Below are 13,832 nucleotides of genomic sequence, written 5' to 3'. Positions count from 1 at the left end.
AGGTCTACGACAAATGGTAATATACTATCTGTTAAATGAGCACATTATCGTAAACCGTCAGCAAAGCGACGGGAGTTTGCACTAGTATCATTCTATTTCACTTTCTTGCGTACATATAGTGGCCCAAATTGGCAATAAGTACGCGAAATCGCTGCTGCATTTAGAAATATTTATGGCTCTAGCAAAATTCTTATTTATGACAAATTATACTTTGACGCCAATTTAGGGCCATACTAGAATTATTGCAAATATCTAAAATGTTATTTTAGGAAGCTGCATTTACTAATTAAACTTCTTTCATTCAATTCATATTTTCTCACCATTTATACTAGTATAAACAAAAGTAATAATTCGTAAGATTTCAACATTTATCAGTATCTTGAGTAACAATACCTTCATCTATTTCCTGGTTTGAATGGAGGCATAATGTATTACATAAAGAATGTTTTTAATATCTGTTTTTTCCGGTGCTTTATGAAATCAAAGCTATTATCTTTCAAATCAGCGTCCAATGTTATATATGGTAATGTAAAAACCGGAACTAGTATGACGTGTCATTGATTCGGCAACTTTCCAAAGAAAGAATAGCGCTCATTTTTGGGATTATTTAATCGTGTTTTTGGGTACTCAACTATAGAATGTTGATAAATTCGAATATGCGTAGATAAAGATAACAACCAAAAGATTAGCCAGACACCAGTTTAACAGTAAAATTTCTAGCCTACTCGTCCATAACTATCGTAAGAATACGATGTATGCAGAATGGAATGCGCTGCCATCCATTTACGAAGGCTAAATTGTATATCTATTTATCTTACTATCGACGATAAAGTAGCAAATTGTACAAGAGTTTTCATAATTTTAAATATTTATTACATTGTTGCAGGGCTCTGATAAGATTCACTTACTGTTATTGGCTCGCAAAATAATATCAATACAAGTTAAGATGAGCTATTTTCAGAATTAAGTCTGAAATTAGAGTTACAAGTAGTTGCCTTGCTGAAAGAAATAATCTCATTGTGAAAAATTCAATGATATATCATCGATACATAAAATATATTCATCGGCAACGATTTGCTCGTAACGTATCATAAATCAGCTACAAAATATCGCTTTCTGGGAGACTTAGCGATATATCTGAAGTTTATTATGTAGGTAAACAGATATCGTAGTAATTAATCGTAAATAGTAAGCTAATTCTTTTAAATTTTAAGAAGAAACGTAAGCATTCTGAAAAGATTTCTAAATTATCAGCATAACTCTATTCTATGATCAAAAATTAAGTGAATTATATCTTCTTCGTAGGTCATATGAGAATCATTTGGCAATCTAATAATGTACATTGTTATGTTTCACAAGAACAATCCAAGAGTTCACACGATAGTTACTTACTTAATTCCTTATTTCTAGCTTAGCAAGTTCTTTATATGCTAACTCATAAGTCTCTCATAGCACAGAACTCTTCTAAGAACATAATAATTTCCATTTTATGTACACTAAGCAAGAATGTACTGTATTGCAGATTAATTTATGATAACAGCATAAAACCGCAAGTATGTCAATACTAGATAAGATGATGTCCTTACTTATTATAAGAGTACGTGCTACAGTTGGCTAACAACTATAACATACTATTAACTATGTATGCTCACAGAATCGTGAAACATATAATTATAATTTATGACCGAAATCGGACAAAATCGCAATGTATTTATTAAAAATAGCTACTAAATGGAAATATCTAAGACATCACCAAATCGAGCCTTAAAAATATTGCATTTTTACCGTCAAATGATGGCTTTTTTGTATGAAGTGATACCTGCTGGTTATAGGCATCATCAATACCGTTCCAAATTAATAGCTATCAAATCCATTAGCATCGATGACATTGCTTTATCGCATTTATAACTAATATTCGAAAGCTAATAGTTGTTTCATTCTGAAGTTTCATTTTAACTAGAAATTGATAAATCGTAGCTGCATCTAATATCCTCCTAGAAGTTCCAGTCAACTTACTTTAAATCTGATAGTTAAGGAAGCAATTGAATGATTTCGCAACTGAACATCACATGGAAATGAAAATTGCAATTTTTTGAAGTAGTATTGATACAGTATTGTTTACTATATAGATTGAATTAGATAAATATTATTCCAATCACTAGATAAAAACCGCATAAATCGCAGATTACGATCATCAAGGATTTACTTTTGAGTTGTCTATTTATTGAGCCGTTATTAATTTACAAAGCAAATTTTTATCGTTATCTCATAAAACCGATACTATACAGTATTTCAATGGCTATTTTAGCTAACAAGACACTGGAAAGATGAAAAGATAAATAAGTAACTGGCTCTTTTAATGTAATATAATATTTTTAAGAATACAGGTAATAATCTCCCTTAAATCTTATTAGTTATCATTGATTACTGTTAACTAAAATAATAAAACCTTATTGGTTTAATACACATTTTAAGCTTCTGCCAAATCCAAATAGAATAATGATCTGTTAGTTGCTGGTAAATAATCTTACCTAAACTTACATGAATCAATCAAATTATAGCCTAACAAGTCAATTACCATGTAGGCCGGAGGAAAGCACTAGGAACCAGACCAATTATACCATCTTTCAATCCAATCCACCAATTTTCGTCTAATTTATGGCCAATTGAAATAATTTCGTTCTTAACAAATGTTAATTCAGTATCATCGCGGCCTGCATGGTCATATTCAGCCTTGTATCGATTTTTGGCACCTAATCCTTCTGATAAAAATGTTCCATCTTGATGGAGAGTCGCTAGATTAATGAAATACATAACAGTTTCTGCTTTAAATTAATATGAACCTTTCGAATGGTGTCAACTCATTTTAAATAGTTCTGTACATTTTAGATACACTGAGCTAAATTTTGTGTAAACAGAATTTGATAAATTATTTTACCACTTCATATTTAAAACGTGTAAATAGATCTTAGTAAAATGAACTGATTAATGCTATCTTATGACAGATTTAGCTTTAAATTTCAAATTGAGCATAATATAAATTTGTTAATTTAAAAATAAATTCTGTCACATATTTATGCTAAATTAACTCATTGGTCGACTTTCGATCCTTTCGAATCTGATAAGTGACCATGTATTGTTTTTTTCTTATCGTCGAAATTATATTATATCGCTAATTTTATACGCTAATACTTATAAAGATCTCTTCTATACAGGAGAGATACCAACAATTATTAATTAAACACACAAATCAAGAATTCCATTGCAGCCTCTAAATCGAATATGTTACAATTTGAGTTACCTTGGATGTTGCTAGCATTGGAACTTCTTTGGCTGGATCCGCTATCACGACTTACTAATAGTTATCAGCACATAAATGACACCATCAAATTATGCGTACGTTTTAACGAAGGATATTGCGTTAAATTAAAATTGACTTCATTAAATAGCATAAAATTTACGCTTTGTGTTTTTATTTAAAATAAAAAGAGTGAAAAAATATCATTGATTACTAGCTTAAAGAAAAAAATTCGTTAAAAAGAATAGTAAGCTATTTGAAAAGTAATACATCGATCCATTATCTACTGACTTTTAACGTAAGAGTTTTCTTAGTAGCTATACTTTAGAATAACAGTAGTTCAAATACTGTATTCAAATAGTAATAGTTATGTATTGTCAACTGAATTTTAGCGCAATAACCGTAATGTAGCCAAATATTACTTAGAAACAATTTTCTCAAATAGGGTGATAGTGATTGGTCTTAACTGACTAAATTTTTGCTTTTATTGATACTTAATTACTGGAGGCCATTATCAGTATAAGTTATTAAAATACAACAATCGATAACTGAAGTGATTTTCTCGATCATCTCGTTTCAATCCCTTTTTATATTATAATGATATGTAGTTATCATATACCATACAATGATTGGCTTCTAATAATCAGTATATACCGATACGAAAAATTCTAAAGCTTAGTAACCTTCAATCTCAGTCACATATGTGGTGCTGTGGATACTGTTTAACATTGAATTCATAACGAATACTAAATTAAAGATTTACTTAGAGTATAGCTTTTAAAGATACCGCAGTTAAGCATAGCTCAAAATTTATCCGCTTCCAAAATGTTATTTCCTTTAATTATTGAATATTTTTAATGTTTAATAAAGTTAGCATTACAGCTTTTCTTAGCAAGATTGTTTCGCATTTCTAGCAAAGGGGATAGCTACTTTCGATATTTTTAATACTTACATTGATTAGTACTGTCAGAAGATGAACATGTAATCGTTGGCTATTATATAATGAATAGAAATACAGATATTAACATAATTGAGTTTATAATTTTTAAATTGCAGAGTAGCAACATTTTTAGAAGAGATGACGGCTAAAATCACTTTAAATTAGAAGCAATTTTTAATAAACATGCATATAACCTGTTGTTCTTCGTCATCAATTGAACTATGGTCAGATAAAACATCCTTCAATCTATTGATCAGTTCTAACCGTTTTAAGCTAGCTTGGCCAGCTAGTTGTATATGAAACGGCAATGCACAAGAAAGGAATTGAAAAAGATCTATGAAACATGAAGAAATCAGGAAATGATTTGACGCAATAAATGGGGAATCCAATCTGTGCGAAGGTATTTTCATCTTTACATAAATTGGTTACAGTAGGATTGAATAGGGCACAGTCATAGCTAAGTTAGTGCATTTAGAATGGCACTACTACTCCGTTTTAACTTCCCATAATCCAGGAATATTTATTACCTTCAAGAAGTTTTCTTGTTTGTTGGTTGATCACAGGCTGTTGTGATTCTTGGCTCATGTGGAAAACCTATTTCCCAACGGGTACGTTATATCGATAGAAAATAATATAGTGAATATATCACTGCAAATGGTGTGGCATATAATATTAAAAATAATAAGGGTTACCGCTTCTTACCGTACTTTGCATTAACAACTTCTTCGTTTTTCAATTCAAAATGGAAGCAGTGATCCTTACGTCACTAGTAATTTATACTAGTCTATTAATATAGTCATCATTCTCAGAGGTAGAAGGTCAATCTTACTTACGAATTTTGTTTATATTTATATGCATTCTACTTTGACCTCCCCGTAGGCAATCTCCGGAATATAATATACTACAATGATTATTAATTAAGAAAACAACGACAGCGATCGTAGCCAATATAGCGTACACCTGAAGCTAAGGTGAATTGTTTTGATCGCTATACTCTCGGTTGTCAACTAGCAGAGCGATATCAACTTTGTGTAATATTTCCGTCGTTTTGTCTCAAATCCTGTGAGCATTGTAATAAAGGGACCCAGATATTGAATTAATAGCATTCTGAACAATGTCAATATAGTATTTATGCCAGTAATTAATACAGTCATATGCAAATCTGTTGTACCATTTAGAAGCAACCACTTCGGGTTACTTAGGACAGCAAGACAACATCAATCGTTCAAACCGATCGCAAAATATGTCATTGCTCATTTTATATCTTGATAACAGTATTTTTGAAGTCAACAGCTGGGTAGCGAAAAATGCCATGATTTAATAATTAGTAGCTTTACTTGGTATCTATGAACATATTAAGTTTTTTGCTATTTCAGTCTCTAGTTCGTCATCGGTAACTAATATCCTATAAGTTATAACTGCTTCATTTACAATTGCTATTGGTAACAATATTGCTGATTTAGGCGGCTATATTTTATTTATATAGCTTTAACGCTGCTTTAAGTTCTCAAGATTCTATTTAAATATTACGTTAGAGAATTCTGTAGAGAGAAGTTTAGGATGCAGAAATAGATAACTATGATTGATATCGCTAATGAAATAAATTAATCAAGTCAGAAAATAAAACTAGATGTATAATTTGTAAGGATGCAAAGCTGTACTGTACGATACATAAAAGGCATATCTTTTAGCATGTACGAATCAAACATAGCGTATTGTAATATATAAGAATGGAATACAGGAAGGATTTTCACCTACATTACTATCTTTCAAATGGGACGCTATTGCCGCAAAAATATGCTAATTGATCTAATTTCATAAAAGCAAAAGTTGTCGGTAAGAAATAGTATCTGCTCCTAGACCAGCAGAATATTCAGCCAAGGCAGAAATTACAAGAATCCAAATTTTACTTTAATCATGTTCTCTTAAATAATTTATTGGACATAAACATTGCAGATCCGATAACTATAATTATTGATCGATAAAATATACCATGCAAAACAGGTATATACGTATTCATGATTGTATGGATAGGAAGTTAGAAGATTTATGAGTAATTGCAGTATGGAGACGGTACTAGTATTCCAGAATTAAAAGAATTATTAATCTAGAAATATGTAAGTAGGTCAATTCTCGTATGACACACTAAAAAAGTTGCAGACATTTAGAGCATAAAATATTGACTTCATATAGTAACTAAGCCAATGAGAGTAACCAAGGTAGTAAAACTTGCACTTGCAGTTGATGGAATGGAAACGATTAAATGCGTTCGTTTAGAGTAAAGCACTACTTCCATTCAGACATGCCGCAAATAAAATTTATATTTATTCATTAATGCTTGAGTAAACATAAAATTATAAATTTAAATTAGCGACATCTTTTCACTACGACAATTTCCATCGCTCATTTTTGTTAAACAACATCAGGAAAATTATGAATAGTCAGCTTCCTTTATTATACAGAATATTATAACTTTACAATATCATACAGGTAAAGAAAAAAATAGCTTATTGTACCGAAGCTATTTTGATCTAGTGTCTAAAATCAACAGTTAATGATAATCATGGTTATCTTCAATACATTGTCACGAAAAATGTATTTAGCTAATTACCTGAACGGGTTTCTTACTAACAAAAACTTATACGCCGTGCAGTAATAATAATTATATAATGCAAGAAAATTCTTTAAAAGTTATTTCAATCATAAGTAAATTTACACAATAATATTTAATAGCTATTCAGTAGAAACATGATCACTAGTTGTTCGTCATACCAAGACTGATCAATGATCGATATTGCAATGGACGATTATTACCCTTGCTGTTTTAAGCTTCTTAAAGGCTTATCTAGATGGCGGCAAAGTATTTGTGCCTACAGTAAGATATAAAAACAGTAATGTTAGTAAAACTTACGTCGTAGATATCACGATTACAACTATATGCAACTGTAAATATTCATAGATAATCTTGTTAAATAATTTAGAAATTTAGACCATAAATTTATAATAATAACAATTTCATCAATCTCTTGGTTTAAAAAGGCCTGCATTTCTTAACCTTTGCTTTAATTAAACCCATAGCGGCCGAAGGCTTGGCAAATATGCATAACAACATGTTGGCAGCGTTAGAGATGACAACCTGACCATCCTACAGTTATAACCCATTATTTTAATATCAGAAATAAGTTGGACTGATCATAATGCTATCGGGAAAGATGCATTCGTGGCCATTCTATCATCGTTTAGGTGTAAAACAAATTAAATTAACAATGAAAAATTTTTGTGCTATACCTTTCCATCGATCATAATCATGTCTAAGTCATCAGAATACAATACCATTTGACCTAGGTGTACATAGGAGGACCAAATATTTGATGCAATAGCTGCAGAGGAAGTTGAATCTTCATCTGTATTTCGATTGGTATAAGCAACTAATGATCCTTCTAATGTCATAAGCCTATAAACAGACAGAATATTAATATGTTTCGTGTTATACAGCAATGCCTAATTCATTAACTATACACTATCATTCCTTTTAAACGTGATGGTAATGAACTACCCATGGCTGCAAAAGATTAATATCACAGTTTCAAGATTGAAAATCTCAATCAATAATCAATTTAAAACAAGATTAAAATGAACTCATGAATCAGTATAGGCATTTGAATATCTTAATCAATACTTCATTTTAAACTTGATGAAATGAATTCACAAATCACTATGGCTATCCTATTTCGCCAGAAGTACACATAAGATAAAATAAAAAAGTTGCTGTTGAACAAGACATTTAACCAAGTACAATATTACGCTTACTATGTTCTCGTACTTACACAATTCCAACGATATCAGAACTGTGAGCTTCATTCAAAATTTCGTGTAAAACTTTGGTTTTAAGCATACAAGGCGATGATACTTCATTATCATAATCATTCATAGCTGCTAATCAACTCTAAAATTGTGGAATCCAATGAAAAGATGATCCAAATACGATTTCCACCCAAATAATTTATTAACAGTAAAGGAAAGTTAATGCGGCCTGCAATATCAAGCTTCCCGAATTTTCTAACATACTGTACAGTACACTGTATAGTTGAGAATGTAATGTACTGTACACTGTCAAAATTCATTTTTACTTTGTACTGTAGCAATTCTCGTTCTTTAATGAGTAATTACGAAGAAATGTACTAACGTTGTACAAGTATTTTAATGGCGGATTCATGTAAATCAACTCTTTCTCTATCGACTGATACGAAATCTGTTATAAGATCAAATTTGTAATACAGTATATTTCATTTTCACAAAAATCCATAAATATTAGCCCGTCCACCCTTCCACCCTGCACTGTACTGCAAACTGTGCAATTCATACAGTACAGTATAGCAGAATGATTCCTTTAATGACTACTGACGGTAGTAGGCTGTAATAGTACGTAGCCTATAAAATGGCCAATTTTGTCGAAATAGAGATCGTGTCTTCGACATCAATTTTAATATTATACGTCCAATAAGGGGTTTGTTTGACTCCGTAACTAATCACTAGAGACCTTCTTCTAAGTGTACATATATAATAATCCTCTATTACTGTAAAAAATTCTAATACATTATTTCGCCAAAGTTTTGCCAACAATGAGAATTATTGACCGAGCAGCTACTGCACTGTACCCTGTAGTACAGTACAGTACAGTATACAAAGTAGTACACACAGTCCAGTAGCTTGAGTGCATTACTTTGATGCAGAATTCTCCTCTAGTCATCATCGGGAATTGTTGACTTGCACATAGGGATTCGGCAAGCATTGTGTACCAGCAATCATAAGACAGAAAATAGAATTGAATCATTACGTTAACTCGTTGAGTTATGGTTAGTTACCGAGTACACCATACAGTAATCAAAGTACAAAAAGGGACGCTATACAGCTCGTCAAGCTCACAGGCCCAGCCAGGATTTGCTGTAAGAATTTTCCTCCAAGTATCCCTATTCCTGTGAGGTCGAAAACTGGAATATGTACTGCTTACTGTAGTTAGTTTGAAAGTTTTTTTTATCATATTCACGGAGGAAAGAATGACAACACGGAGTTGACTAGCGACTAATAATTCATCAAAAAGGACAGAGGCATTCATAGCAAGGAATGGGAAAAAAAATTAGGCCCTGTCAGAAGTGGGATTCGAACCCACGCCCACATACGTGGACCAGAATTCTCTCTCGCGCTATATTACGAGAAGACATATTGAGTCTTGAGTCTGGCGCCTTAGACCGCTCGGCCATCCTGACATACCTTAGATAGGATGGGAATTTTTTGTCTTTTAAATCAACCACGTAACAGCTTTCAGCGAAGTACTGTACTATACGGTACAGTGTACAGTAGGGGTGTTACAGTCCAAAGTTCCCATATCAATCAACTGCTTTCCATACCATGGCCGTTAATGAACTCTAAATACAGCTTTCAGTATAGCCAACGATAAACTGAATGGAATAGCATTACTAAAAACCTACAGTACTATAAATATTGTCTACTGTAACAACAACGCACTGTAGTGCAATCGTGGCACTTTTCCATTGCAAGATCGATCGATGGGCAATTGGCAAGTTGGAGAAATTTTCATCGCAAGCCATTCGATTATTCCTTCTGATTGACATTTACAACATCTTCGCTTGCATTCTGAGCTTCATTTATCAATCCATAGCAGCCATGGATATTCTACTAAATCAAACCAATAGGTATTTGTTTTTATACGCTCTAAAACCAAAGGGGAAATTGCTATTTATTATGGTTATGATGGTGACACTATCCAGACATATATTGAAATTGAGACTTGAGAGATTAGATCACTGTATCGCAGTTAAAATGTTTCCTATACCTTATCAGCTATTTCTATACAAATTTGTATAGAATTATCTCTTAAAGTATCGTTTACTTTATGATTCAATACTATAGGTATATTGGTACTACTCCAACAATTCCACTAGTTTTATCTTTGATATAGCTAAGTTGTAAAGTAAATGATTCGTAGGAATGTTTCCGAATAAGTGATTGGACTAACTCTACATTATTATACGTGTCGATCATAGATTAATCCATGAAATTCAAAGTTATCTTCAGCAAATTGCCTACCAAGACGATGAGCAAGCCAAAGGTATCTAGTGATAGTAAACTATTGTATCATGTGTACACAACAATTTTATTGCTATTTCCATGGCTATGTAGCTATCTATAGGAAATTGATTGCGTCGTCAGTTGTCGTACTAAGTGATGTTGCCCTCCTATTTAGTCAAATAATTCCTTATTCGCGTAATGATATTGTTAGCCACATTTAATCAATCGATATACTGTCTTATGATCATACGATTGTGGGTATAAAACTCGATCTCACTCTTGGATTATTAAATCAGTTAGTGAAAATGGCATTACTTGCCGACTCCAGCAATTATCCACAAATTGTGAAAAATTACAAATTCAAGTTTCCAAGTTGCCTGCAGCTCAACGCCAAAATGTAAAATAGTAAGGAATGGATTTGATACAGTAATTCTAATAACTGATTAATAATTATCCTGCACCGATTGTAATAATTGTTACAATGGATAGATTAGCCATCTATATATTAATTGACTATAGCATTTTAGTAAGCCTGTAATAAAGCCAGTTCCGAAGTTTAAAAGTATAATGGCAATCATACAGTATATCCCTATGAGACGAAGTACTATCGCCAATTCTAATTTCCATTACAAACATTACTATACCGCTACTGTCTAACCACATACATAGTTCCAAATTTTAATTACCGTTGCTCTAAAATTTGGGGAACTGGATATCATTTAGAGAGAGTAAAACTTTTGCCTTAATATCTGCTCTGTATATAGTAACTGAATTTATTTAGATACACGTATGCGTCTAGAACATATCCAGTAGGCCGGATCAGATTGCAGAATGTTAAAAAATGTCAATCTTAGACAATTCCATATCTTGCTATATTACTGTCACAAATTTGTCTTTGTGATCCGACTAAACTATTTTACTAGCTACCTAGCGAGCTCCTACCAACTAAGGAGATAAAGTAATACTCTGAATTAGACTGACTACTGTCTCACAAGTACTATAAGTGGCTAGAAGTTTGTTAAGCTTTTTAAGAGTCTTTATTCTAAGTGTATATATACAAATAGTATGAACCTTCGTGTACAACGAAGAGATAGTAACTGAGCAATCAAAACGTTACATTAGCTTGTATACATTTGCCATAAACTAATGGGGCATTGTTGAAATATGCCGGTTCTACAATTTTACTTACATTAGTATTAGAATGAAAGATAAATTTATAATATAACACATTATAGAATCTAACAGTAGACAACCTTAATTAATATAAGTCAATTAACGATCAATTAAGACCTAGAGAATCCGCACTACTAAATCATTTAAGAGACTCAAAATTAATAATAACTCAATAATGAGTAAGGTTGGTGCTAAATTAAATATCATAATAAACATAATCATGTCATAGTCCATTATCACATCCAACTAGAAATTAATTTGCACATAACAAGAATTAATATCGTGACAATTACATTATCATTAGTCCCTCCAAGTTTAAATAACGGTTAAAAACTTAAAGGATTGACGATAGTGTAATATAGGATGATATGGAATTATCTAAGCATGATAATTTTAAATTATGCGCTTTCTGGATTGGCCTAATATCCAGTTATCAATAATTATAATAAAATTGTTAATATTATTCTCGTATTATCTCCAAGTTAGTAATATGCAGACATCTGCAAATAATCGTAGCTTAGTCAAATCGAATCCCTGATAATTTCAACCGTATTAAAGCTATTCTTGATAAGATAATTGTAACCTCAAATTCATCTCTTATGATAGCCGAATAGATCAAGTGGTATATGATTACAAACACTTACAATCTGGATATAATCAATATCTTCAAGCTAAAGAAACAAAGGTAGATCTTCTTTAAGTTAATAGCAATAAAATGAATGGGCCCTGTTCTCAATTTGTCATTTTAATTGCAATAAATGGGTTCTTATAAAATCATTACCATTCTTCTTCAATAATTTTCTAACATCTTTTCTTATTATTATATTTCTAGCAGCGAGAGGCTAGAGAGCGAGAAGAACTCTTATCCCAAGACTATAAAACCAATGTATGTATTTAGCTTAGTTATAATATTTTTTCAACGTAGTCTTTTCATTATTACCGTACATCTCAGTTAGGTAATTAAGTAATAAGCAGATTACATTATCCTTTCTATCCATTTCAGCAAGAGACAGCTATCGATATGGACAATTCTTTATTACATAATCGATCACTGACAAATGCAAATCGACAAATGGACGATTTGCTTACTTCTGGTGCAAATATCATGTCGGATATTAATAACCAAAAAAGCATTCTAAAGGTAGATACAGTAATATTCAATCTGCTGATTTCTCTATTTTCCAAAAATTTATATCACTCTATTTAACTCAATTCTGCGCCCTGAAAATTTAATTAAAAGTAAATAATGCTATCGCGTTATTATTTTACCGCTGTGATAATTGTAACTGTACTTAATTAGCATGATATAAAAGAATGCTTCGCTAAATTCTGATTATGCATCCATCACTACCTACTAGAATACCCATAAAAGGTTATTAGATATCGGCAATACGTTAGGATTATCCACGACCGTCATGAGAATGATCAATAAACGAGCTGCTCAGGTAACGTACAAAACGATACCTTAAAATTCCTCTATTTTTTTAAGTGATGTTGGCATTACCGTTGTATTGTCATTACATCTTATTGGATTCAACGGTAATGGTAAATATTTTTATCTTGGTACTTTTGTTAATGATTAACTATTGCTTTCTACACTATCACCTTTTGAAAGAGTTATGATTACTCTATGACATCTAACACATAAATATTTCGTTTAATTTTCTATTTTAAATTTTTGTATAGGATTACAGGATATTTATCGCTGGAGTTATAGTGTGCTGCTTGTTTATGTATGTGATCATAAAGTATCTAACATAATTTACTTATTGATAACATATATAATATTGTACAGAATTAGGATTCATTTACCTAATAGCAGCATAACGTTGTATGCTTGAGTTTATCCTATAACGTATATTAATTTAATTAGATGAGAATTTATGAATACGTCCTTTAAAAGAAATATCTTATATCTGCTATCTATCTCATCGATTACTATTATACGTATATCTCCTATCATTAAATTTGTTGGTAAATATGTTCGAAAGTTGTGTAAACGCGCATGCATGACTTTTTCGAGTCCTATCTGATGTTACAACCTGTTAACGTAAATTACGATAATTGCAATAGGTAATAATTGCTTATATTTGAGTCACTATATACTCTTCGAAGTTAAATCTATAAAGTATTATTACTATAAACGTATACGTAATCTATTTTTAATTGTAACCCCTGTAAGGTTCATACCTTAGTTATGATTACTTTGATTTAATCCATATCTTTTGCAATATCTTACATTCGTTTTCTGAAAATGTAACAAGATAACTACAGAAATCGTATTACTTATATTATTTTTAAGTATAAATAAAGAATAGGTCTACTTTGCTA

The 13,832-nt window shown here is 31.4% G+C and overlaps 3 protein-coding genes across 3 annotated transcripts; 1 reads left to right on the top strand and 2 right to left on the bottom strand.

Moving 5' to 3' along the window:
- Positions 1–2,574: 2,574 nt before the first annotated feature.
- TRIADDRAFT_52986 (uncharacterized protein) lies at positions 2,575–4,823 on the bottom strand (the record flags this gene model as incomplete). The annotated part of the gene is made up of 5 exons (XM_002109168.1): positions 2,575–2,795; positions 3,302–3,355; positions 4,251–4,290; positions 4,433–4,572; positions 4,766–4,823. 5 exons carry the CDS (start codon positions 4,821–4,823, stop codon positions 2,575–2,577), a joined length of 513 nt encoding a protein of 170 aa, XP_002109204.1.
- A 2,225-nt stretch (positions 4,824–7,048) lies between these two features.
- On the bottom strand, positions 7,049–8,169 carry TRIADDRAFT_52985 (uncharacterized protein; the record flags this gene model as incomplete). The annotated part of the gene is made up of 4 exons (XM_002109167.1): positions 7,049–7,108; positions 7,294–7,383; positions 7,527–7,692; positions 8,066–8,169. 4 exons carry the CDS (start codon positions 8,167–8,169, stop codon positions 7,049–7,051), a joined length of 420 nt encoding a protein of 139 aa, XP_002109203.1.
- Positions 8,170–9,923: 1,754 nt separating this feature from the next.
- TRIADDRAFT_63610 (expressed hypothetical protein) lies at positions 9,924–13,384 on the top strand (the record flags this gene model as incomplete). Its single annotated transcript, XM_002109730.1, has 8 exons — positions 9,924–9,952; positions 10,304–10,368; positions 10,625–10,733; positions 12,108–12,186; positions 12,334–12,387; positions 12,505–12,642; positions 12,860–12,946; positions 13,188–13,384. 8 exons carry the CDS (start codon positions 9,924–9,926, stop codon positions 13,260–13,262), a joined length of 636 nt encoding a protein of 211 aa, XP_002109766.1. The 3' UTR covers positions 13,263–13,384.
- Between the last annotated feature and the right edge of the window lie 448 nt (positions 13,385–13,832).

This window comes from Trichoplax adhaerens, genomic scaffold (genome assembly GCF_000150275.1).
Source record: "Trichoplax adhaerens TRIADscaffold_2 genomic scaffold, whole genome shotgun sequence".
Classification (NCBI taxonomy): Eukaryota; Metazoa; Placozoa; class Uniplacotomia; order Trichoplacea; family Trichoplacidae; genus Trichoplax; species Trichoplax adhaerens.
This window is presented reverse-complemented; position numbering and strand designations above follow the sequence as displayed.